Raw genomic sequence first — 25,819 nt, 5'->3', positions numbered from 1 at the left:
CTCTTCAGCACCTATAATTATATAGCTCTGCAAAGTGGTGAGGACTTGGCACATAAGAGAGATGTGGCTGACTATCCATTTCCCACAACAATCACTGGATCAAATCACCTCCTCTGTTTTAATCAATGAATGTTTCTTATTCTTTTAATAATAACCTTGTTACTTAGACCTTGCCTACTTAACTCTTCAACCTTACTTCTTGCTATCTTCCTTTTTAGCCATTCTGTTTAGTCACTGATATATATATATATATATATGTATATATATATATATATACATATATATGTATATATATATATATGTATATATATATATTTGATTATATTTGAGATAGGGTCTTATTATTGTCATTCATTATTGTTTTAAACTCCTGAGCACAAGTGATCCTCCTGTCTCTGCTTCTTTAAGTAGCTGGGACAACAGGCATAGACTACCACATCCAGCTCAGCCTCTGATTCTTGAACAGTCGTTTTTCTCCTCAGATCCTTTGTGACTACTATTCTTTCTTGCCTAAAAAGATTTTCCCATGATTATTCTCTTTGTATCCTTCACATTTGATCTTAAGGGTTCCCTCTACCACCCCTCCCATGTGCAAGTGTACACACACACAGAATTAAACACACACACACACACACACACACACACACACTCTCTCTCTCTCTCTCTCTCTCTCACCCCCCCACCCCCCGCTATCCAATCCAAAGTAAATTTCCCTCATGTTTCTTTCCTCATAATATTATGTCCTTTCCCTACATACCTACTTACATACCTATTACAATTCAAAACCATATATTTGACATTACATATATTTACTTTATTATCTAGCTCCTCTACTGACATAAAGCTACTGATGGTGAGTCTGTTCTATTTTATTTTTGCTGTTCACCAATTTATACTTTGTACAGTACCAAGAACAGTCTTTGGCCCAAGGGAGGCATGAAATATTGGCTAAAATGATTAATCATTTGGCACTAGACTATAATAACAAGCTTATTAGAAAATGGATGAAAGTCTGCTGAAAAAGTTTCATTTATATTAGAATCACTGATCATCTCTGTGTACTTCTGAGACATATTACTTTTCACTTAATTTATAAGTTTAATTTAGAAAATATTCTTTTGAGAAAGGTGCTAACACCAAACACTGAAATATCATTTCTTAGTATATTTAATTTGAATGTAACCATTATTAAGCATTAATAATGTGACCATTATTAAAATGGACAAACAAAAACAAGGCATTAATACCAGCATTCTTACATTAAACACCTCATATAACCAAACATTCATTTGGAAATTCAAATAAATAAGCAATGTACAATAGTTAACAGAAATTTATGACCAGTGAACCGAAATAAATATCATTTTCTGAATAATTACTTGACAGTAGTATATATTTCCTTCCAACATTATAAAGAAAAAACATTTTTCAGGACAATCCTAAAATCCAAGAGATAAAACCAACTTCTTGTACTGGAGCAAAAATTAGTATATTTCATTTCATTCTCTCCCTCTGTGATTCTTAAGGGTAAGTGAGCAGAGTATGTTTGAAGGATCTTCTCATATTTACCTACCAGTAAAAAAGGAGTAGCCACAGATGTTCTTAGCTCTCTACTTCAAATAATATACTAGAAAACTTCTAGGGTCAGGGATATGGCTCAAGTGGTAGAGCAATTGCAAGGTCCTGAGTTCAAACTTTAGTACTACCAAAAATAAGTTTCTAGTGAATGTCTAAATATTTTTTTTGGGGGGTGGGGGGCCTGGGAAGGTGGCTCAGTGGTAGAGCACTTGCCTTGCATGCATGAGGCCCTGGGTTTGATTCCTCAGCACCACATAAGCAAAAAGAAAAAAGCCGGAAGTGGTGCTGTGGGTCAAGTGGTAGAGCGCTAGCCTTGAGCTGAAGAGCTGAGGGACAGCACCCAGGCCCGAGTTCAGGCCCCACGACTGGACCCCCCCCCCCAAAAAAAAACAAACAAAAACAAAACAAAATAAAATAAAGTAAATATTTTGGGGGGTTTTGTTGAGCCTGTAAGGCTGCTCTCAAGAACAGCAAGCTTTGTTAATAACAGAAACTGAGACATAGTTAAGTTTGTTTCACTCCCCCCTATCCCCGTTTTGAGTTTATATTGAGTTTGAGTTTTTCAAATTCTTTATTGCCCAATAATCATTTCTAAAAAATTAATAGCAAGCTAATTTCATCTAATGATAATCAGTACCAATGAAGACAGAATTTGCTGTAAGTTTAATAAAATGATTGAAGATGAAATTTAAATTATTTGATTGAATTTAAATTATTTGATCATACTAATGTGCATAATATTTGTTAAAAAAGTAGAATGTTAAGTACTTCAGCTGAAATTAGTTTGTCCTATGCATTTCATTTGTGAGTAAAACGTAGAGGAAACAAAAAGAGAATCATATGGACTTGCAGGGTCTACTCAACAGCCTGGGAAACTTCAGACTGAGCTGCTGTAAACTTGGGCGTGTGGGTGGGGAGATAAGGAAAGCCATTCAGGTCCTTTCTACAGCTAAAAATAGAAGTCCTTATCCAGAGGAAAACAAGCTTTCATATCTACATATCCATAGAAACTTGTTTATAGGCAACTAATATATCACAATACCTGGTGATATGAATTGATCAGTGATAAAAAAAGAAATGAGATAAATACGGCAGGAAGAATGTCTATGTGTCAAGACCACAGTTTTGAGGGTAACTGTTGCAGTGATTTTGAGTTAAGAGTCAGAGAATAAACAAGTAAAGGACAATTATTATAAGTCTCTATAACAGATGAAACAAAAAGCTATTTGATAGAAGAATCATGCTACAAAGGAGGTGAGGTGTTTCAAATGCATTATCTATACTCTGTGTAGAGCAATGGATACCAGCCAACTGACTTCTGATTCACTGGGGCCCTTCCTGTGTTCCCCTCCATGTGTGTGTAGGAACTGAATCTGGAATGACAGATTTTTCAAAGGAAATAAGAGAACAAAGTAACACTTTCATGAACTAAAATTTAATGAGAACCATAGCACTACAGAATTAGTATATTCATTGCAAAATTTCCTTCCTTCTCTCCCTCTTGTTTCCTCTTCCCTTTCCCTTCCTTTCTTTTCCTTTTCCTTTTTTGGTACCTCTCCTGGGCTAGAACGCAGGGTCTGGGACATATTTCTGGCTTCTTGGTGGTTAACTAGAATAAGGGTCCCTTGAGCACCTGTGTGAGCTGGCTTTGAATTGTGATCTTCCAATGTCAGACTCCTGAGTAGCTAGGATTGTAGGTGTGAGCCACTGACACTTGGCTTAAATTTTCTTAAAATAAAAATGTTAATGGTTTCACACAAGGCTGAGAAACCTTAATTAACACTCTCAATATTGCATGGATATATTTTAAAAATCAACTTTATCAGATTTTAATAAAGCCAGGATGATAAAAATAGAATGGGCTGGTGCAGGGAAAGAAGTAGTGATGCTAATTTTACAAACATGAGTTGGACACTCAGTTGGTATCCAGATAATAGAATTGCTGTTTGAATTAGTCTTAGAAAAGGTATCAGATATTTGAAGTAAGAACTTGAGAGTAGTTACATTTATTTTGTCTGCATTTTTTTTTTTTTTTTTGGCCAGGGCCTGTACACTATCCCTCAGCTTCTTTTGCTCAAGGCTAGCATTCTACTACTTGGGCCACAACACCTTTTCTGGCTTTTTTTTTTGTTTATGTGGTACTGATGAATTGAACCCAGGCCTTCACGCATGCTAGGCAAGCACTCTACTTCTAGGCCACATTCCTAGCCCTTGTCTGCCATTTTATCCCTAGCATATAATGCAATGCCTGGTACACCATTTAATACAAACTGCGTAAAAATACAAACTGTGTAAAAATACAAATGGAATTGCTACTGAGTAAGGATTGATACTGAGTAAGGAAAGTCTAAATTATTATCTGGTGTAGTGGTCCTGAGGTCTTCTCTGGCTTTGCTTCTGATACAACACTGAAAGTTGATTAAAAAAAAGAGAAAAGTAACAGGTCCAATTTTTTTGCTACATGACACTGAAGGCCACTTACAGAATTGTGTGCTATCAAGAAAGGAGTGGGAAGCAACAAATGTGGTCACACTTCAGAGAAGTGCAGCTTAGTACAACACAATGGTGATGTCACTCCTGACTTCTGGTGTGTCAAGTTCTGTTCTCCCAAAAGCTGTCAATCAGTAGAGCTCAAACTCTGCTCTACTGCCTGCTTTTTAAAAAAGCCACAAAAATCAATAAAAACTATATAGTCAATGAAGACAATGAAAAATCTCACAAATGACCACTAAGTTAATGCTGATTAATTTATATTGCATTAATTTTTTGGAAGAAAGTTATCGGTAGAGAAAGTCCTGTAGGGAGGGTACCCTTGGTCTATCCCTGAGAAACTGGTGATTCTAAGTCCTTAGGCACATAGGTTCTCTTCAGTATGGGCAAGTACTCATTTTCCCTCACCGACCTGTTACTCTGTCAGAGGTTCTCAAAGGTAGATTCATGTCTACATCCTCTCATGACCTTCTCAAGGGAAGGACATATTCCACTTTTTTGCATTTTCTTTCTTTTTGTTGTTGGTCGTGGGGCTTGAACTCTGGGCTTGGGCGCTGTCCCTGTGCTCTTCAGCTCAAGGAGAGTGCTCTACCGCTTGAGTCATAGCGCCACTTGTAGTTTACTAGTAGTTTATTGAGATAAGAGTCTCATAGACTTTCTTGCCCAGGCTGGCTTTGAACTGTGATACTCAGATCTCAGCCTCCTGTGTAGCTAGGATTACAGGCCTGGGCCACTGGCGCCTTTTTTTATGAGTATAAATTAGTTGTAGCCACTGGAGCCTGGCTGCATTTTCTTTTTTTATGATTATAAATTAGTTGTACAGAGGGGGTTCTATTGTAATAGTTCTAGGACCTGTCTTGTTTTTCAGTGCTGAGTTGAGAGAAGAGGCTCTTCAAACACCAAATAGCAAGAAGATGCCACATGTACTCAATATCCATTGTCAATCTGCTGAGGCTTATAAGTTCTAAAGAAGATGAGGAAAAGCCAAAAGGATATTGCAATAAAAAAAGCTATGTCCCCTTTGACAAAGAAACAGGTCTTACCTGTGATGGGGTTATTCTTCCTTGTTTAACTTCAGATGAACTTTCACTTAGTTTTCCTACTTTGTTACTTGAGCTGCATTTGTAGCATGTCCATCTCATTTGGCCCTCAATTTCTATGGTGCATTCTTTGTTTTGTAGACAGAATGAATGATACAAATGGCCACAGCTGCAAAATGAAGGCAATCAGTCTATGCTTTTTGTTACCATAAAACTCACAAACACAAACTGTGGTGGAGAGTACTTATACATGTAAAGGTTCCTAATAGGCTGCAGTGCACTGCCAGTTATATTTGGCAGGAATCGGGAAAGGAAATGAGCTTGCTGCTGACTTTGCTTTTTAAAAACCCAAACTCTCATATTTGTGCCCTTGAACGCAATCACAGTTCTGTGACTACAGGCCACCTGGAGCATGAGTTAAACTTCTGTTCATTCCCAAACTATGAAGTTTTGAAAGTAATTTTAGGTAATTGGAAAAAAAAAGAAACAACAATCCAGCAGCTGGAAAAGTCATTGTTATTTAAGTAGTGTGGAATAATATTAGTAGTCTATCATATCAAATTCAAAGCAAGAGTTAGGACTTGATGAAACACTGATAACATGTCACTGCTGCACTATTCCTGTGAAGAAATTCCCTAGTGATTATATGAATGATCAAACTCTTAGAAGTTGAATACTGAATACGACCCAGTTGTCTTTACTGATTCCTCCTTTTTTTCCAACTTAAAATGTTGGAGTAGCCCACAAGTCAGTTAAATAGTCTTTCTATTCTTATATAGTCTTTATATTATTTCTCTTCTCTATGCTTTTTTTTTCTGTTCATAACTGATTTCTTTTATACTCATTCTCTCTATTGCCTTTGCTGCTGTGATTACTCCTGGTTTTACACTAAAAATACCACAGGCTCAAATTTATACTTTTATTCCAAACTTATACCCTAAATCCTACCTAGTCTCCTTAAGAATTCTAGTCTGGATATCTAATAAGCATCTGGATATCTAATAAGTCAGCCTGACTGTTCTTTCTTTCTCACTATAAGCAAATCCTATTAGCTCTACTTTAAGATTATATTCCAAATCCTCCTTTCTAAGTTCTTTGCTATTGTCCAAGGCCATCTCTCTAACAGACTACAGCAGTTGCCTAACTGGCCACTCTACTTTTCCTTCTGATCCTTCATAATCCATCTATGGACACAGCAATCAGACTGACCCCTTAAGAAAGCAAAGCCAGGTGCCAGTGGCTCACACTTATAATCCTAGCTACTCAGGAGGCTGAGATCTGAGGAGTGTGGTTTGAAGCCAGGCCAGGCAAGAAAGTCTGTTGAGACTCCTATCTCCAATAAACCACCAGAAAACCAAAAGTGGCTCTGTGGCTCAAGTGACAGAGTACTATAGCCTTGAGCTGAAGAGCTGAGGGACAGTGCCCAGGCCCAGAGTTCAAGCCCTACAACGAACAACAACAACAAAAATAAATAAATAAATAATAAAAATAAAAAAAGGAATAAAGCAGCCAGGCGCTGGCTGCTCACATCTGTAATCCTAGCAACTCAAGAGGCTGAGATCTGAGGATTGTAGTTCACAGCCAGTCTGAGCAGGAAAGTCTGTAAGATTCTTATCTCCAGTTAACCACCAAAAAACTTGAAGTGGAATTGTGGCTCAAGGGGTAGAATGCTAACCTTGAACAAAAGATCTAAGGGACAGCACCAGGTCTTGAGTTCAAGCCTCAATACTGGAAAAAAGAAAACAAAACAAGAAAAAAAAGGAGGAAAGAAATCAATCATGACACTCCTGTCCTTCAAACTACCCAATAGCTTCTCATCTCAGGGGAGGATCTAACTTCTTCTAATGATCAGTTCTTACATGACCTGGCCTCTGCTCCTCCTCTTAAGTCCTTTCTTGTCATTTCCCCTTGCTTTCTGCTCAGGCTGACTAGCCTGCTCACCAGCTACTGCTCCAGGGCACTAAAATGCAGCTGCCTCAGTCTCCACATGCCTGTGGGAAACACTCTGTCTGAGGCTGCCTGGCGCAGTGAGGTTTTTCTCAACTGCTCTTTAGAAATAAGGTGCTTTCAGTATTCTCTTTCCTATATACCATGTTTTATTTTCATCATTGCATTTTTATTAGTCTTCAAAATTATATTTATGTTCATAAGTTAACAGTGTGGCATCCCCTAACCACTCTACATAAAATACTAGTCCCTCAAATCCTGTGTCCTTAAACATGCCTTATTTTTTCCAGAGTAGCAATTACTGTCTAGTTTTCTCTTGTTTGTTTATTGTCTGCCTATGTCACTAGACTATAGACTCCATAAAGCAGTTCCTTTGTTTTGTTGTTTTCCTCAACTATTTGAATAGGAATGGGTAGACAGTAAATGCTCAATAAAAACCCATCTTCTTCCAAACTGCAAATCTACCAATCTTCCTGTGAAGTTGACAGCAGCATAGTTCTCACTCATGCAAGGCTGGTCAAGTATCTTATATACATTTCTCATTTCAGCTTCACAAAACCTTATGACGGAGGAATCATTTCCATCTCAACTTACACATGAAGAAAAGAAGATAGAAAAAGAGGTTTAATTTGTCCAAAATCTCATGTGGCATGTGGCAGAGTTGGATTTGATCTCAAGCAGTTTGGTTCCAGAGTCCATATTAGCAGGCCTAGATGAGCATTGTAAACCTAGGTCCTACATGTGTGCACGAGGCCTCTTCTCTCTTTGTAGTGTGAGTTCATAGAATCTCTTCGCTGATGATTCCTAAATTTATATTTCCAGCTTTAACATGTTTCCAGATTTCTGATTAGAATGTCTGTCTACCAGAAGACCCTGCTTGCATGTTTAACAGCCATCTCAAGCCTAAAATTAGCACAATAAAACCTTTGATTTCATTAGTTCCTTCCACTTATTCTTCCTTATCTTGGGCAGGAATATCATGTTCATCCAGTTTCTTAGGCCAAAGACATTATTAATGTTTCCCTTACACTTCATATCTAATGTAGCAGCAAGTTAGCTCTCCCCTAAAATATACTCGGAGTTCAAACGCCTCTCAGCATCTCATTCCTACCTCTCTCATTCTGTTCAAATGTCATCTCCTCAGAGACGCCTTCCCTCATTGTGCTTTCCTAAAATAGCACTCTTTTCCAGCACATGCCATCCTTCTATCCCTGTATTGAGTTGCATTTTTTTCCACCAATCTCAGTAGCTAGAATTTATTTGTTGTCTTGACACCCTAACTCCTTTCCTTCTCCCAATTCCCATGCAGAATGGAAGGGCAGAAACTCTGTCTTTCTCTTTGCTTGAATGACTGGGAATGTGAATCCATATGCATGCACTCTTGCCTGCTAATGTCACACAAGTACATAAGTCACACAAGTAATAATTCCCTTCCCTCTCCTACCTAAAGACAATAATTTCATCAGCCATTTCTTGGCGTCTCTTGTACTGCTGCAGACATACTGAGCAATAATCCTGTTTAGGATTCAGCCCTCTTGTGACTGAAGCTCTCAGGTTACACAATGACCAGTGGAGATCTTGGTTTAGAAGGCTGGTTGTTGTTTCTAGTAGAGTCTAATAAAGACCAAAACAAGAAAACAAGCAAAAGGTTATAAAACGAAAGATAGAGATGAGTGAGAAACAATGTCTGTTTTTCAACTACAAACAACCTAAATTAAGAGCACATTCCAAAGGATAAAATTATAAAAAACAGACATCAAAAGTCCACAAGCTTAAGTAGTTAGTTAATTAATTAATTATGGTACTGGGGATTGAACTCAGGGCCACATTTTCTAGATAAATATTCTATGACAGGCCCTCAGTCCTTTCGCTTTGTTTTTCAGGTAAGAGACTGGCAGGCAATAACTTTGTCTGAGGCCAGCCTTGAACTTCGGTCCCCTACCTATACCTGTAGAGTAGTTAGAATTATAGGCATAAGCTACCATGTCCAACTGTATTTGAGATAATGTCTTGCTAACTTCCCCGCTGCCCCCCCAGAACTGGACTTGAATGTGATCCTCCTTTTCCTGCCACTTAAGTAGCTGGGATTACAAGCATAAGTCACCATACCAGACCCTTTACACATGCATGGTCATACATTGAAACTCCCAAGTCTGTTACTAGATTCAATCTGAGAAATGAATTCTGCCAGTCTGTGGCTTCAATATTGATAGCGTTCAAATGGCTATGCAAATCAAACTCTATTAATTACATTTATATAATAACTCCTCCCTGGATGGCTCAGGCTGTTAGAGAATAGACTAGATCTGATTTTTTTTTTTTAGGTTGAAACTGCATCCATGTCAATGTTTTAAATAATCTTCCCCTTGAAAAGCTAATGCTCATTACTCAGCTTTCATCTCCCTTGGGAAGAGATCACATTTTCTTGAGCAGCACTTTTTAAGTCATTTGAATCTATTTAAACCATATAAAGACATTTTTCTCTGCTATCACATTATTTTAAGGATGTCTGTGCTTCTAAAGTACTTTTGTCTTAAGATACTACTTGCTACCATTCACATATATCATTTGGAGGTCCAGTTGGTTCCCAGAGAAGGGTGAGGGGCAACTCACCTCTCCTTGCTATATAGCTTAGCTCTTCTAACTTTACTTATAATGCAAACATTTTTGTTTTAACTGCTTAACTATCCTAATTCTTCTCAATCAATGTTATCTTTTCCTATTCTTTCACAGTTGGCAAAATTTTTCTACTTTATACTCAGCTTTACTTCTAATAATCTAGAATCTAGATTATTATTAAACTATTAAAATATATTGAGCAAAACAGCAATTTTTTTTTTTTGGTGGTATTAGAGTTTGAAAACAGGGCTTCATGCTTGCTAGGCAGGCAACTTGAGCCTGACTTTATCCTCCTATTTAAGCTTCCTACTATAATTAGGATGACAAGTATGAACCACCATACCCAGCTATGGATTGAGATAGCTCTTGTGAACTATTCTGCCTGGGTGGGATGGCATCTGACCATAATCTTTCTGATCTCAGAATAAGCCATCATTGCCCAGCATAAAACTGTAATTCTTGTACCTCCTAAAAATAGTTGTGTACTAAAATTTTCTTTTTCTTCTCTTTTAAATTCTTAAAAAAGCAAACATTGTATCTAACATGCCTTAATCATATCTTCTCTAAGGATATAAACACCACACTGGCTCTTACTAAGAATTAAAGGTATAGATAGTTTTGAGTTAAAGGAAGACTAATGACAACTTTTGGTTAGTAGCAATGACCTGTTTCAGAATATGAAAAATAACACTCATATAACATTATTCTGAAATTTCATGCTGCCCCTTGCTTTTTAGGGCTTATAATTTTGTAATCATTTTTTTTCCAGAAAATCTCTCATACTTTCATCTTGAAGATACTAGTTTCACTGCCAATGAATCAAAAAATAAAATTGAATTTTAATTAGATACATATTCTGGAATATACACGTGTAAGTGAAAATTAAAATCAAGGAAAAATTTAACTAGGAAAAAAATACCCATACATCTTAATCTACTTTTATTTTTAGTGGGCAGATAGCTAGTTTCAAAAGAATAAACATAGAGGCAAAGGAGAGGAAAAGCAAGACAACAGAAAGGAGAAAGAGTAGCTTTTTTTCTGAGCGTAACAAGTTAGCTTACTTACTTGTTCATAGTTAAAGGTGTCTAACATTCCCAGAATAAGTCCCTGGATTTCTCCAAGTTTTCCTTTTCCATAAACTGGGTCCTAATTAGAAAAAAAGTTAAAAATATAATTCTGATTCGATTCTTGATACTTAAAAATTACTTTAAAGGGGCTGGGATGTAGCTCAGTGGCAAAGCGCTTGCCTAGCAAGTGCAACGTCCTGGGTTCGATCCCCAGTACCGAAAAAGAAAAGACAAAAAAAAAAAAAAAATTACTTTAAAATATAAGGTATCTGTAGGCCAAATGTTCCTAAGATTTGTTTTTAACAGTCAAAGGTAATGTCCACTGGAAATACACAGTATTCTTTCTGAATATCTCAAATATATCAGAAAAAGTGAAAATGCCTGAAGCCACTTCTTAACAATCTTCTTTGCAAATATATTAAACTTCTCTGTGGTTCTGTTTCTGTGAGAAGTTTCTTCTTTTTTTCACATTGAACAGTAACTGTCTCCCTCTCTCTGTCTTCCTGTTTCTTTCTTTGGAATTTTATTTATCATCTGCTTTAAGTGGAATATTAGAATCTGACCAACAACTTCTCCTGTGATCTATATATGCTACTTCCTGGCCCAAACCAACTAAACTGTTTCAGTTTTGGAGACCACAGGATATGAGGAAATAGCTTTCAGTCTTTCAAAGCCTTTTTTTCCTCCAATAAAGTCATTATGAGTAAACCACAAATACCTACAAACTCTATCTTCTCTCCACTGATTCTCATATGAGGTATGTCAGGTAACTTGTTTATTATGTATAATTTGGAAAACACTAAGTGTACTGAGAACCTCCAAAAAATACCAAACTGAAACGCAACCATCCAGTTAATAAAATTTTTATGCTATCAGAGCAAACTATGAATTCAGAAAGAAAGGAGGTCTAAGATGGCTTCTCAGTTTTTGACTTTATCATAGGTTCTTTTGGTCCTTTTAGTGTCTGTGCATAAGCTAAGGAAATGTAAGGGACAACATAGCTATGAATTTTTTCTACTAATTAACGAAATTTACAGGTTTAGGGTTGAACAGAACTTAATAGAAAAAATTTTCTTTTACAGCTAGGGATTATATCTTTAAGCTAAAGATACTTGCAAACAAGTAGAGACTATTCATGAAAGGCAAAACTATGAAAAGCTGGTCTTTTGATAGGAAAACAATTTAGATGCATGCACCAGATAATTTGTTTTATTTTCCTTGCATAAAAATAAAACCACAGTAGTGCTTTTCATCTTCACTTAATTATGCTTGGGTCAACCTCCCATTAACCAGAGTTATTTCTCAGTCAAAGTACCAATGGATAGTGTAATGTTTTATTATAAAAAGTCTGTCATAGGGGCTGGGAAGGTGGCTCAGTGGTAGAGCGCTTACCTTGCATGCCCGAGGCCCTGGGTTCGATTCCTCAGTACCACATAAGCAAAAAGAAAAAAAAAAGCTGGAAGTGGCACTGTGGCTCAAGTGGTAGGGCACTAGCCTTGAGCTGAAGAGCTGAGGAACAGCGCCCAGGTCCAAAGTTCAGGCCCCATGACTGGATCCCCCCGCCCCCCCCAAAAAGTTTGTCATAGTATCTATAATAATAAATGTATTCCAGAATACTGAGGTAGCTCGGACATGCATTTCTGACAAGGGTCATAGAATAGAGATGACTTTTTTAAAATTTATTTTTATTTTAAAGGTGATATACAGAGGGGCTAGAGTCCCCTAAGTCAGGTAATGAGTACATTTCTTTTTGAACAGTGTTACCTTGTCTCTCATTTTCTCCCAGTTTTTTCCCTCCTGACTGTCCTCCCTTTATAGTTCATTTTCAACATAGTGTCTAGTGAGTATCACTGCTGCATTTGTTCACCCTTTGTCTCACCATTTCTGTGCTCCCCCAAACAGATAAACTTACATATAAGATAAAAGGTACAGAAATAAAAAACAGAGACAAAGGGGAAAAAAACAAAAACAAGAACAAAAAGTAAAATAACAAAAAAAACCCTCTTGTTTCCATTTCTTGGAATTAATTGTGATAAACATCATTTTATATGTTCATATGCACATAGCTATTGAGCCTTTGCAATCCTCTCCTAAGAATATTCTCCTTTGGTCTCATTGTGTGAATGTTTAGAGTCCTGTTTACTTTATCATATCCAAGTATAATTTTTTTGTCTTTTACCATCCATTGTGTTTACGTGTAGATTTACAGACACATTCTAATTACTACAAATGAGGGAGACCATGCACCTATGTTTCTTTGGGTCTGGCTTATTTCACTTAATATAATTTTTTCCAATTTTCTATTTCCTTAAGAATGGTGCAATATCATTCTTTCTGATGGAAGCACAGAATTCCACATTTTTTTGATCCATTTGTCTACTGAGGAGCATCGGGTTGATTCCATATCTTGGCTATGGTAAACTGGCACAAGAATAGGTCCAAGAGACAGGCCTGAGACAGCCTCTTCAACAAACAGTGCTGGTAGAATTGGCTATACATGGGCAGAAAATGGAAGCTAGACCCTTATATATCACCACAATCAATTCCAAATGGATCATAGACCTCAAGGTAAGACCAGATACCATGAAAATGTTACAGGAAAGAGTAGGGGAAAAACTAGAGTTCCCAGGCACAAGCCAAAACTTCCTAAGATCCAGAATCACAACAAATCAAAGAACGACTGCACAAATGGGACTGTATCAAGCTAAAGAGTTTCTGCATGGCAAAGAACATAGCTAGCAAGATAAACAGAAAGCCTTCAGAATGGGAGAAGATTCTTATATATCAGGCAAGGGCCTCAAACTAAAATATACTTAGAACTCAAGAAATTAACCCCCCTAAAAACCCTCAAAGAAACAGCACCCCAATTAATAAATGGGCTAAAGACTTAAGGAGAGACTTCTCAGAAGAAGTAAGTATGGTCAATAGATATATGAAATGTTCAACATTTCTGGCCATAAAAGAAATGCAAATTAAAACAACATTGAGATTCCACCTCACTCCAATTAGAAGGGCCATTATCAAGAAAACTAACACTAGCTGATGCTGGTAGGGATATGGCTAAAAGGAAAAACTACTACATTGCTGGTGGGAATGTAAACTTTTTTGGGGGGAGGGAGGGCCTGAACTCTGGGCCTGGGTGCTGTCCCTCAGCTCTTCAGCTGAAGGCTAGTGCTCTACCACTTGAGCCACAGCATCACTTCCGGCTTTTTTCTTTTTGCTTATGTGGTGCTGAGGAATTGAACCCAGGGCCTCATGCATGCAAGGCAAGCGCTCTACCACTGAGCCACCTTCCCTGCCCCAGGAATGTAAACTTGTTCAACCACTCTGGAAAGCTGTATGGAGGTTGTGCAAAAGACTAAAAGAGCTTCCCTATGACCCAACAATTTTACTCCTGGGCATTTATTCAATGGACCATAAACAAGGCCACACTATAGCTACCAGCACAACCATGTTTACTGCAGCACTTTTACCATAGCCAATGTATGGAATCAACCTTGAGATGTCTCAAAAGGTTAAATTCTGCTGGGTACCCATGGCTCACACCTATAATCCTAGCTACTCAGAAAGCTGAGATCTGCGGATCCGAGGATTGCTTGCCAATCCATGGAGGCAAGTCCAGGAGACTCTATCTCCAATTAACTACCAGAAAACAGGAATTGACACTGTGGGTCAAAGTGGTAGAGCACTAGCCTTCTCAAGGACAGTGCTCTGGCCCTGAGTTCAAGCCTCACACCACCACCATCACCAATGACAAAAGAGTTAGATTCTGAGGAAAATAACTTTTTTTTTTTTTGCTGGCTCCAGAACTTGAACTCAAGGCCTGTGTGCTGTTCCTGATCTTGTGCTCAAAGCTAGTGCTCTACCACCTGGGCCACAGCACCACTTCCTCCTTTTTCTGAATAGTTTATTGGAGATTAGAGTCTCACAGACTTTCTTGCCTTGGCTGGTTTCGAACTGCCATCCTCAGATTTTGGACTTCTGAGTAGCTAGGATTACAGGTGTGAGCCACCAAAGCCTTTCAAGAAGAACTCTTAATAGGTCATTTCTATATTTACTTCAGTACATTTTACTTTAATATACATAATTTAAGAGCAAAACCATGAAAACCACCTCATGCTGGTACAACATCTAAATTATAGAATGTAAAAGTGAGCTCAAGGCTTCTAGCGCAGCATGGCCACAATCTACTAGCTCTACAAATTAGTTTTCAAAGTTGTCAGCTAGATTCTTCAGCAATAAGTAACTGCTGAGGTTTCTCTTTAGCTTGTTTGTAAACTATGTGGGGGGAAAAAGCGCACATTGGGTACCCTACATAAAAATTTCCAGAAGCATAACAGAAAAAGGTGATCATTACTTATTTTCTTAATGTTTTCTGGTACTTCTTGTAATAGATATACAAATGTTTTGCTTTAAAGTAAAAATCTTTATTAATGGATTATTACTTTAAAATAAAAAATGCCTATGCAGAGCAGAATATAAATTATTTAATTTCCTTTGGTAAGAAATCCACAAATAGCTGGATGCTGGTGTCTCACAACCTCCTAGCTACTCAGGAAGTTGTGAGCCAGAGGGTTGCAGTTTGAAGCCAGCCTAGGTAGAAAAGCTTGTGAGACTCTATCTCCTATTTACCAGTAAATAGCCATGCTGGAAGCATGGTTCAAGTGGTAAAAGTCAAGTGAGCATGAGGCCTGGCTCCAGGGAAAAAAAGAAAAAAAGAAACTAATATATAGCTAAGTAAGGTTGCTCACATTTATAATCCTAGATTGGGAGGATTGTGATTAGAGGCCAGCCTGGGAAAAAAAATTCATGATACCCCCAGGATGCATTTGTCATCCCAGCTATGAAGAAAGCATAAATAGGACTGCAGCCCAAGCCAGTCCAGGCAAAACCTTATTTGGGAAATAATGAAAATGAAAGAGGGCTGAGGGTGTGGTTCAAGTTAGAACACCTACCTAGCAAATGCAAGTACTTGAGAGTGAGAGAGAGACAGACAGACAGACAGACAAACACACTAATAAATGGCTACTTAGAGACTAAGAATTATTTTTGTCATTGAGTAAAGAAAGAATGATCTTTGAGAACCTCTAATTGTAGCAATATTTCTTCTGGAAAAATCAGCTTTTTTTTTCATTTGTATCTGAGCAACTGTGTCTAAATAATTGGTACTCCCTACCTTTTCCCCAGGAGACCTTATAAAGTAAGATGGATCTGAAAACACCTTGATTGCTAGGTACAGAAAACAAGGTCTGACTCAAGTTTAGAAGTCCTGGGTTAATGCTCTTGTTCTCGTTTAGTTACTACATATACTAAGGGTAGTGGTTTAATGTTCCTGAGTAGCCCTTCCCCCAACAGAAAGTAAAGACAGCATTACTTGTTGCCCAATTAAGAGATCAACTAAATCTTTTAAGGAAGAAAACTATACATTACTATCTCACATAAGTGCAGATGTATAAAGGTTCAACAAATTATTAGCTAGCAGAACCCAGCAATGTGTAAAAACAATTGTATACTACAATTAAGTAGGATTTACCCTGGGGATGCAAGGCTGATTTAACATCTAAATAAATATCAATTAATATATTCCAATCCATCAACAAATTAATGTAGAAAAACCTAGGATCATGTTAGATGCAGAAAAAACCCCAACAACTTGAAAAATCCAATGCCTATTCATAATAAAAACTCAGAAAACTAGGGATAGAAGAGCAGTTCCTCAACTTTCTCCTAAGATCAGAACCAAGGCAAGGAAATTCCCTATCACCACTCCTATTCAGTACTGTATTAGAAGTCATGTTAATATAGTACAACACAAAAGGAAATAACTATGATTTGAATATGGTTTATCCTGCAAAGATTCATTTGTTGGAAACCTGTTCAAAATGTGACAATGCTGGGAGTTGGTGGGACTTTTAAGAAGTGGGGTCTACTGGGAAGTATAGGTCACAGGTGAAGTTGTCCTTAAAAAATACTAGGGCAGTTCTCATGAGACACAAAGTGAATTGTCAGAAGAGTACTGTTATTAAGGGATGACTCAGGCCACCCTCTATCCATTTGGGCTCTGGGCTTGTGATGTGATCTCTTGCCCATACCTTTGCTATTGTAATGCAATAAAGTATCAGGGTTTCACCAGAGCTGAACAGATGCCCATAAACTTCTAGAACTAATACTGTAAACTAAACTCTTTACTTAAAAAAGAGCCCCAAGAAGCCAATAACAATGAAAATCCCCTGAAACTAATTAGTGTATATTATAGCAAAGCTATCGGGTACAAATTAATTAATATAAAAGCCAACTGCCTTCTAATATACCAACAACAGAATTTAAAAGAGAAATATTTATTATAAATCCTACCAATATATACAATGTTTATATAAGGAAAGCTGAAAAATTCTTCAATACTGGAGCAAAAATCTAAATAAATGGAAAAGTATTTCATATTCACAGATATGAGGATTCAAGATTGTTAAGAAGATGTTAGTTTTCTATTTGATATGCAAATTCAACTGAAATCCCACCAAGTTATTTTGTGGTATCAACAAATTGTTTCTAAACCTTACATAGAAAGGGAAAAGACCAAGAGCAACAGAAGAGGAATAAAGCTAGCTGATTGACAGTCCTCAATTTCAAGAATAATTGTAAAAACAATGTGGTATGGGTGAAAGAATAGGAAATAAACCAATAGAAACAAATATGGAACCCAGAAACAGACCCATATAAATATAGTCAACTGACAAATGTTGATTCAGTGGAGAAAGAGCCCTTCAATCAAGTGGTGGAACAACTAGACATCCACATAGAAAAGTGGACCGATATTGGCCATATAGTTTTCACCATAGAAAGAACTAAAATTGGATCAGAGCTCTGAATGTAAAATTCAAAAGTGTAGGGCTTCTAGTAGAAAACAGGGGGAAAAAATGTAGAAAACCTTGGGCATGGTGACGACAACAAAAATACAATCCACTGAAGAAAAAGTTTACTTTGGTAAAAGTAACAACTTCTTGAGAAAAACATTTAAAAGAATGAAAAGGCTAGGTGTCATGTCTTATCCCTTTAATCTCAAATAGTTGAGCAACAGATATTAAGAGGAATATGGTTCCAAGCTAGCCCAAGCAAAAAATTTCATGCGCCTCCTTCTCAACAGAAAAAAAAAAAAAAAAAGCTGCATATGGTAACACATACCTAGCATCCTGGTGACAATAAGAAGCATAAAATAGGAACACTTGTCCAGGCCAGCCTGGGCAAAAATTGAGACCTAGCTCAAAAATATCCAGAGCAAAGGGGGTATAGCTCAAGTAGGAGAAAATCTATCTAGCAAGCATAAAACCCTGAGTTCAAATTCAACTACCATCAGAAAGAAAGAAAAGACTGTTAAGGGGCAGGGAGCCAGAGAGGAGGGAAAGTGAGAGAAAAATGATGGAGGGGGGTACAAATGTTGGACAAGAAATGTGCTCATTATGTAATTGTAACCCTTTTGTACAGCACCTTTACAATTAAAAAAATTTTTTTGAAGAGTAAAAAAAAAAGCTACAGATTGAAAAAAAATTGCAAACCACATATGTAATTGAAGACCTTATCCAAAATATACAAGAACTTTTGAAATTCAAATACAAGAAAGCAAACACTTCAAATAAAAAGTGGGCAAAAATCTGAATATAGTCATTTTATCAATGAAGATATAGAGATATGTAATAAAAGCACATGAAAAGACAGTGTCGTGTCAAAAGTAAACTTCAAATTTATACACCCATTAGAATGACTACAATCTAAAATGCTGACAACACAAATTCTGATGAAGCTATGAAGTAGCAGGCACTCTTAGTATTGCCAGTGGAATACAGAATGGATAAGCACTACGAGTGGCTGGCAGTTACTAACCAAGGTAAACTTGGCTTACCATATAATTCAGCAATCACACACCTCGGCATTTACCCAAATGAGCTGAACGCTTGCATCTACACAAAACAGCTGCACATAAGCGTCGATAACAGCTTTATTAAAAACTAAAATTGGAAGCAACCAAGACTTCTTAGATAGGTGAATGAGTAGAAAAACATTTCATACAATGGAATGAATATTACTCAGTTCAAAAATGAGCTATCAAGACACAAAAAGATATAGAAGAGTCTTAAATGGTTATTGCTAAGTGAAAAAGTACAACATAATTTATTAATCCAAATATAAGGAAAAGGCAAAATTGTAGACATAAATACCATAACAATAGTTTCCAGGGGATGAAGACACAGAGAAGGGGGAGGTGGTAGGACATATGGGAGCGAAGTATTCTGTATGGAACTCTAAGGGATACATGACATGAGGTATGGATCAAAGCCCACAGAACTGTACAACACAAATGATGAGTGCTAATGTAAATTATAGACTTCGTTGATAATAAGGTACCAACTTTGAGTGAGAATTCTAACAAATGTGCCACAATGACATAACATGCCAGTGCTTGGCGACATTGGGGAGGGAAGAAGTTGTAGATGGCAAATTCTCTGTACTTCCTGTGTAACATTTCTATAAACAATACAGTTCTACAAATTAAAATAAATTAAATAAAACTTGAATGAAAGGCTTGGCTGTAGCTGGGGCTTGACTGACACACTTTGATGTCGGGCAGCTGGCCTTTTCCTTGAATGTATCAGTCAGTGCCTCAAGATGAAGACCCTCCATCTCCTCCTTGAGGAAAGGGGTGGGGAGGCTGCAGAAGAGGGCAGGAGCAGCACTGGAGATGCTATTGGTATCTCTCCTGAGTCATCAGTTTCAGTCCTGTACTTTACTCTTTATTTTTAAAAAGCAGTCTACTGTATGGGCATACAAGTTGCTTATCCACTCAGCTAATGAGGGACATTTTTGTATATGTTCATCTCCTTTGACAATATCTAAGAGTTCAATTAGCTAAATCGTATAGTAAGTATATGTTTAAATATTTTTACTGGTCACATTTCTATCCAGTAGAGCATACATATTTTCTGTTTCTCAGGAATCACAGTCCTTTATTTTATGCCACTACTATTTTATTTTTGCCAGTCCTGGGGCTTGAACTCAGGGCCTGGGTACTGTCCCTGAGCTTCTTTTGCTAAAGGCTAGCACTCTACCATTTGACCCACAGTGCTACTCCTGGCTTTTTGTTTGTGGTACTGAGGAATTGAACCCAGGGCTTCATGCATGTTAGGCAAGCACTCTACCTCTAAGCCCCATTCCCAGCCTCCCTTCCCCTTTTTAAACTAGGAAGACATTATGTCGTACATTTATATTTTTCATTATTTCATGTATTTTATCCAGTTTTGGGTGTTTCAAGCAGTAAGGAAAATCTGTCTCTGTTACGCCCACTTGACCATAAATAGAATTCCTTCATCCTTGATTCCTAATCATTTAAGAAATACTATATACCAAGTACATTTACTTTTATTCTTGTTCTATGTTCTGAGCACATTTAAACTTTTGCAATTTCCCAAATGTACTATGTCTTCACCTCTGAGTTTGAATATATGATCCCCTCTACTTAGAATATTCTTCTTTCTTTCCTTATCTCCTTTAGGCTTTTTAAGATTTAGCTCCAACATCTGAGATTCCTCCGGGAATTGTTCCATACTCTGTTGTTTCTGATACATATTTTTACTACTATTCCTTGGCTATATATGTTTTAGGAAAGAGTTCAATCTAACATAAAAAAAAAGGTAACTATTGGGAAAGCACTAGAGTGTTCCAAGGACCCAAATAAGGGAATGTGAGAACCCTTGAGAAATAGGACAAGGAGTTCCAATGCCATCAGTATTTTCTCCCCACATTGTTTCTTTTCCTGGTTGTGGTATCTTGAACCCTCTTATACATCTTGTCCATTTTCGTCTTTCTGTTGGTTATTTCACTATTATACTATTTCTATCCATATAATGGAAAAGCAGCTACAGTAAGTTCCTGAAATTTTTGTTTTCAATTATGTAACCCAAAGCCCCTAAGGAAAATTTGGGTATTCTACATCTCAAGTTTGATTCTAAAATTTTCCAGAAAGGAAACTGATTGGCATAAACAGGGACAGTTGCCAACTGAATGAATCCACTGGAATGAAGAAGCCATGTCATGTTCACATGACCACGCTTGGTGTTACTAAGTATAGGGGTATAGATATGGTAGCTACTCATGACAGTTTGAGCAGAAATCAGTCCTTAAAAATGGCTACTACTGATTGAACACTGGTATTTTTAGCTACTCAGAAGGCTGAGATCTGAGGATCATGGTTCAAACCCAACCCAGGCAAGAGTCCATGAGGTATCCATACTAAATAAGTAGCAAAAGCTAGAAGTAGAGCTGTGGCTAAAGTTGCATAGTACTAGCCTTTAGCAAAAAAAAAAAAAAACAAAAAAAAAACCCTCAGAGACAGTTCCCAGGTCCTGAGTTCAAGCCCCAGTTCTGACACAAAGCAAAAAAGGTGGCCACTATTAGTTAGCCCTGTGAACAGATGTATCAGAACATTTTCTGCCTCACTTGAGCTCTTGTGGGGCAAGAACTATGCCTTTCATTTACATGGCAGTGAATAAATACATAGCAAATACAGTTAATACATTAATGATTACTTCCTCAAAAAGACAGGTAAGAGAATAAAGGAGAAAAGTTTAAATGATGTAATAGAAAATGCAAATGCAAATTAGGAAACAGGAAATTTTGTAGTAGTCCAGGTGTTATCATTAAAAACTTATTTTTCCTTTAATTTCCTCCTTTGTAGGAGAATTTTTTTTGGTCAGTTTAGGGGCTTGAACTCAGGGCTTAGGTGTGGTCCCTCACTGTTTTGCTCAAGGTTAGCACTCTATCACTTTGAGCCACAACTCCACTTCTGGTTTTCTGGTAGTTAACTGGAGAAAAGTCTCACTGGGACTTTTCTGTCTGGGCTTTCTTTGAACTGAGATCCTCAGATCTCAGCCTCCTGTGTAGGTAGGATTATAGGTGTGAGATACTTGCGACCAGCTAGGAGAAATTGTTATTTGACTACCTATCTTAGGAGATGGTTGTTAAAGATTATGGGTACCCATGTACCCATAATCCGATTTGTTAAACTGAAACCTTAAAAGAAACCTTACTTAAAAGAAAACAAAGGGGGTAGGGAGGGAGGAGTTGAGGAAGTCAGGAGGGAAGGGATGGTAGGGGGAAAACAAAGGAGGAGTTAACAATGCTTGATAGGAATTGTACTCATTACCTTATTCATGTAACTGTAACCCCTCTGTATACAATAAAAAAAGTATAAAAAAAGATAACAAAAAAGATTGTTGTGAACTTCATTTGACATAGTATCTGTGAATGAAGCTTGAAGACCAATTCTTTGTACAAATAGGGGAAAATTATTACAGTAATTATAAACACTGAAGGAATTTAAGAAATAATGACTTTAAGTGGGGCACCGGTGGCTCACACCTGTAATCCTAGCTACTCAGGAGGCCGAGATCTAAAGATCGCGGTTCAAAGCCAGCCTGGGCAGGAAAGTCCATGAGACTCTTATCTCCAATAAACCACTAGAAAACCGGAAGTGGCGCTGTAGCTCAAGCGGTAGAGCGCTCCCTGGAGCTGAAGAGCTGAGGGACAGAGTCCAGGCCAGAGTTCAAGCCCCCGCCTCCCTCCCCAAAAGAAATAATAACTTTCAGTTAGCCATTTAAATTAAAAATATATAATGGATGCCAAAATAATTTTAAGTTAGGATTTAAAAATACCAAAAGGCTTCAATACAATTAAAAAGGCTATAATACAATTGAAAAATCATATGCTTTGCAAGGAAAAGGCAGATTTTTGTTGTAATTTATGTATTACAATGTATAGTTAACACTCACCATAAAGCAAAATATAAATACCAAGGGAGATGGCGTCAGAATTTCATTTTTTTCCCTAGTTTACTGGACAAAGTATTCCTGCCTTATGGGGTATTATTTAAACATACGATTTCAAATTTTGTAATAAATGTATTTTCAAAATAGATAAAAGAAACATTGAATTTTGAAACATTGAAGAATTATTAGACACATGATAGGTGTCAAGGATGGCTTCTACAAACATACTCTTGTTTTTTGGCAATATTAAGAATTGAAGTCAAGGCTTCATTTATGCTAAGCATTCTATTACTGAACCTTACTCCCAGGCCTAAACAAGCATTTGTGACTGACTACTGTGTAATGACAGAAGCAGCCTTTTTTTTTTTTTTGTGCCAGTCTTGGGTCTTGAATTCAGGGCCTGGGCAATGTCCCTCAGCTTTTTTGCTCAAGACAAGTGCTCTACAATTTGAGATACAGCTCCACTTCCAGGTTTTTTTTTTTTTTTTTTTTTATGATTAATTAGAGATAAGAGTCTCATGGATTTTCCTTCCCAGGCTGGCTTCAAACTGTTATTCTCAGATCTCAGCCTCCTGAATAGCTAGGATTATACGCATGAGCCACTGGCTCCTGGCTAGCTACTCTCCTTCTCCTTCTCCCTCTCCTTCTTTTCCTTTTCCTTCTCCTTCTCCTTCTTTTAAAATCAACAATGTACCAGAAGCTCCCAAGCACATGGAAGAAACATTTGGAGAATCTTAAAATACAGCTGACAGGGACTTTTTGATTAGATAAAAATTATAAAGACCAATAGTATTATCTTACTGATTTTTTAAAATGTGGCTATAACACATGAAAATGAAGACTGATTTTAAGTATAATTTCTGCTATTCTCCTAAAAATATTTTCATATTTTCCTAAAAATATATCTTAGTATATTTTTAGTGTGTGTCTTTGATGAAGTTAAGAAAGTCTCCTGCCTTTTTGCTGAAGAAAACAGGAAGAAATGATGTTTCCCACAAAAATTCTGGACAAAAAGCAGGCTAGAATTTAGGGCCAGGGGATGAGTCTTAAACATAAAAATAGTTCTAGAATGAGTTAGAAAGCCTACTAACAATCTGTGATTAGAAGTGCCAATTAACTTTATTTTTAGGTTACTTTTCTTTTGATCTAAAAAGTATAAACAGCTGATATAAATGGTAATTCTCTCCAGTCAGCACACCAAAGGAAGCTTTTGTACCTGAATCCCAAAGAAACAAATAAGTCCACACACCCTAACCACAGGTTATAAGCTTCAGTCAGGCAAATCTATACCCATGAAGTAACAAGGAAAACTTAAGACTCAGAGTTATAAGTTAGACATTTAGATAATGCTAAAAAATGGCTGTTTTAGGCATAAGAAGCGCTGAAAATCAGCCTACTACTGGAAAAATATTAGTTGAAATCACAAACATTTAATTTTCTCCATTTTTAACTCACCTGTAAGATTCTTTGCAAGATTGATGGAAGAGCAATAAATGCTGCCATGCTATTGAGAACTTGCATGGTCAAAGATTTCAGAGCTGTTGTAACAAAAAGTTAAAGTTACTTTAAAATAAGGGTTTTCAGGTCTATGTCTGAGTCAGGGGAAAATAGTGGACTTATATAGCTTAGAAACTTAATCAAGGAAAGTTTGGTATTTTAATATTAATTGTTGGTAAGTTACAAATGTACGATATTCCAGATAATCTATATAAGTGGAATTATAGAAAGAATTTTTAAACCTGGAAGATAATATCAGTACTACCACATGATTTCACTAAGAAAAAATAGTAAGGCTATGATATCATACTGACATGCTGGGGTATAGCTCAGTGGTATTGCATAAAGCCCTGGGTTATAATCCTCAGCATATGTATAAAATGTAACCAACATGTATAATATAAATATGTAAAATATAACATAATATTTATAATTTATACATAAATGACCAATATTAGGTTGATGATGCAGACGGGTCAGTCATGGCAGTTCTGATGGATTTACCTTCGGAGTGGAGATGAGGGGTTGCTGAGCTGGTCAGCTTCTGTGGGGCCATCATTGCTTCCAACAATGGAAACCAGAGTGCCTATAACGTTAAAGGAAACCAAAGAAAAACGGAAGTTATTTTTAAAAAAATAACTAATATTGTCATAATATTTAACAATTCTCATATACATTTGTTGGTAAAAATTAGAAAAAGAGAAGAGGAAACATGTGAATAGAAAGAGAGAAAAAAATAACCAAATCAATAAAAAGCAGAGGCCATAGCTGGAAGAGGTATGTTTATGCTGTAGCCTTGGAAACCCAAGGAAGACTTGGAATTACAATTTTATGTGTCTCTGGAAAAAGTAAGGTCAAAGGAGCCCAGAAAAGCTTCTTTCAAGGTATCAGACTTTGTTTAAACAAAGTCTATACAACCTCATGTTTCATAGCTACCTTCATTTTTTTATTCAGCAATATTAAGCAAAATTCACAAATAGAGGTCATCCAAAGATTTTTTTTCCCCTACATCAAGAATTATTTTGAATTTCCTAAAGTCATCAAAGGCCAGTTAGTAAAAGTTAAGGTTATTTCAATTAGCTAAGCACCAGTAGCTCATGCCTATAATCCTAGCTACTCTTAGAAGAAGGCTGAGGTCTGAGGACAGTGGTTCTAAGTCAGCCCATTCAGGAAAGCCTGTGAGACTCTTATCTTCAACTAATCATCAAAAATGCCACCCTCACTAAGACACAAACAGATATACCATTTATTTATTTATTTATTTATTTATTTATTTATTTATTTATTTATTTATGTTAGATACTCAAATGCCTTAAATATATTTTTTTTATTTCAGTCTCCTATAAACTTATAGCTGGGTCTTACCTTCACTTGAGATTAAAAAATAGAAGTTTTGAGAAATAAAATAATCACATTGCAGTAAATTTGTCTTACTCCAAATTATTGGTTCTTCCTAAGAGCCAGGAAAAATCTTTCCTATTAAAAAACCAAGCCAATATGTCTTAAATTCAAGTATGTTTTCTTGTTGTACAACAATCTACAAATGCTCTAAAAAAAACTGCCAATGAGAAAAATGTGGGTGGTTCAAAGCAAAGTGGATGGGTTAAAAGTCCTATAGATTTCCTCAATGAATGGCCTCACAACGCAGAGTCTGGTGCATGCATGAGAGAGAGAGAGAGAGAGAGAGAGAGAGAGAGAGAGAGAGAGAGAGAGAGAGAGGAAAACAGGTAGACTGTCAGTAGACCTCTCTTATAGTCAATAAATG

General features: G+C 36.8%; 1 protein-coding gene across 2 annotated transcripts in view; it reads right to left on the bottom strand.

The window, feature by feature from the left end:
- Vps8 (VPS8 subunit of CORVET complex) overlaps positions 1–25,819 on the bottom strand; it is a 228,588-nt gene that overhangs the window by 38,482 nt on the left and 164,287 nt on the right. For both annotated transcript variants that reach the window (XM_070029739.1, XM_070029740.1), the window contains 5 exons: positions 24,559–24,640; positions 24,013–24,095; positions 10,740–10,820; positions 8,500–8,669; positions 5,112–5,277 (listed from right to left, as the gene is read on the bottom strand). In XM_070029739.1, coding sequence (XP_069885840.1) covers positions 5,112–5,277; positions 8,500–8,669; positions 10,740–10,820; positions 24,013–24,095; positions 24,559–24,640 — 582 coding nt within the window. The remainder of the gene's footprint in view (positions 1–5,111; positions 5,278–8,499; positions 8,670–10,739; positions 10,821–24,012; positions 24,096–24,558; positions 24,641–25,819) is intronic.

This window comes from Dipodomys merriami, unplaced genomic scaffold, assembly GCF_024711535.1.
Source record: "Dipodomys merriami isolate MVZ:Mamm:240054 unplaced genomic scaffold, mDipMer1.0.p SCAF_2, whole genome shotgun sequence".
NCBI classification, from domain to species: Eukaryota; Metazoa; Chordata; class Mammalia; order Rodentia; family Heteromyidae; genus Dipodomys; species Dipodomys merriami.
This window is presented reverse-complemented; position numbering and strand designations above follow the sequence as displayed.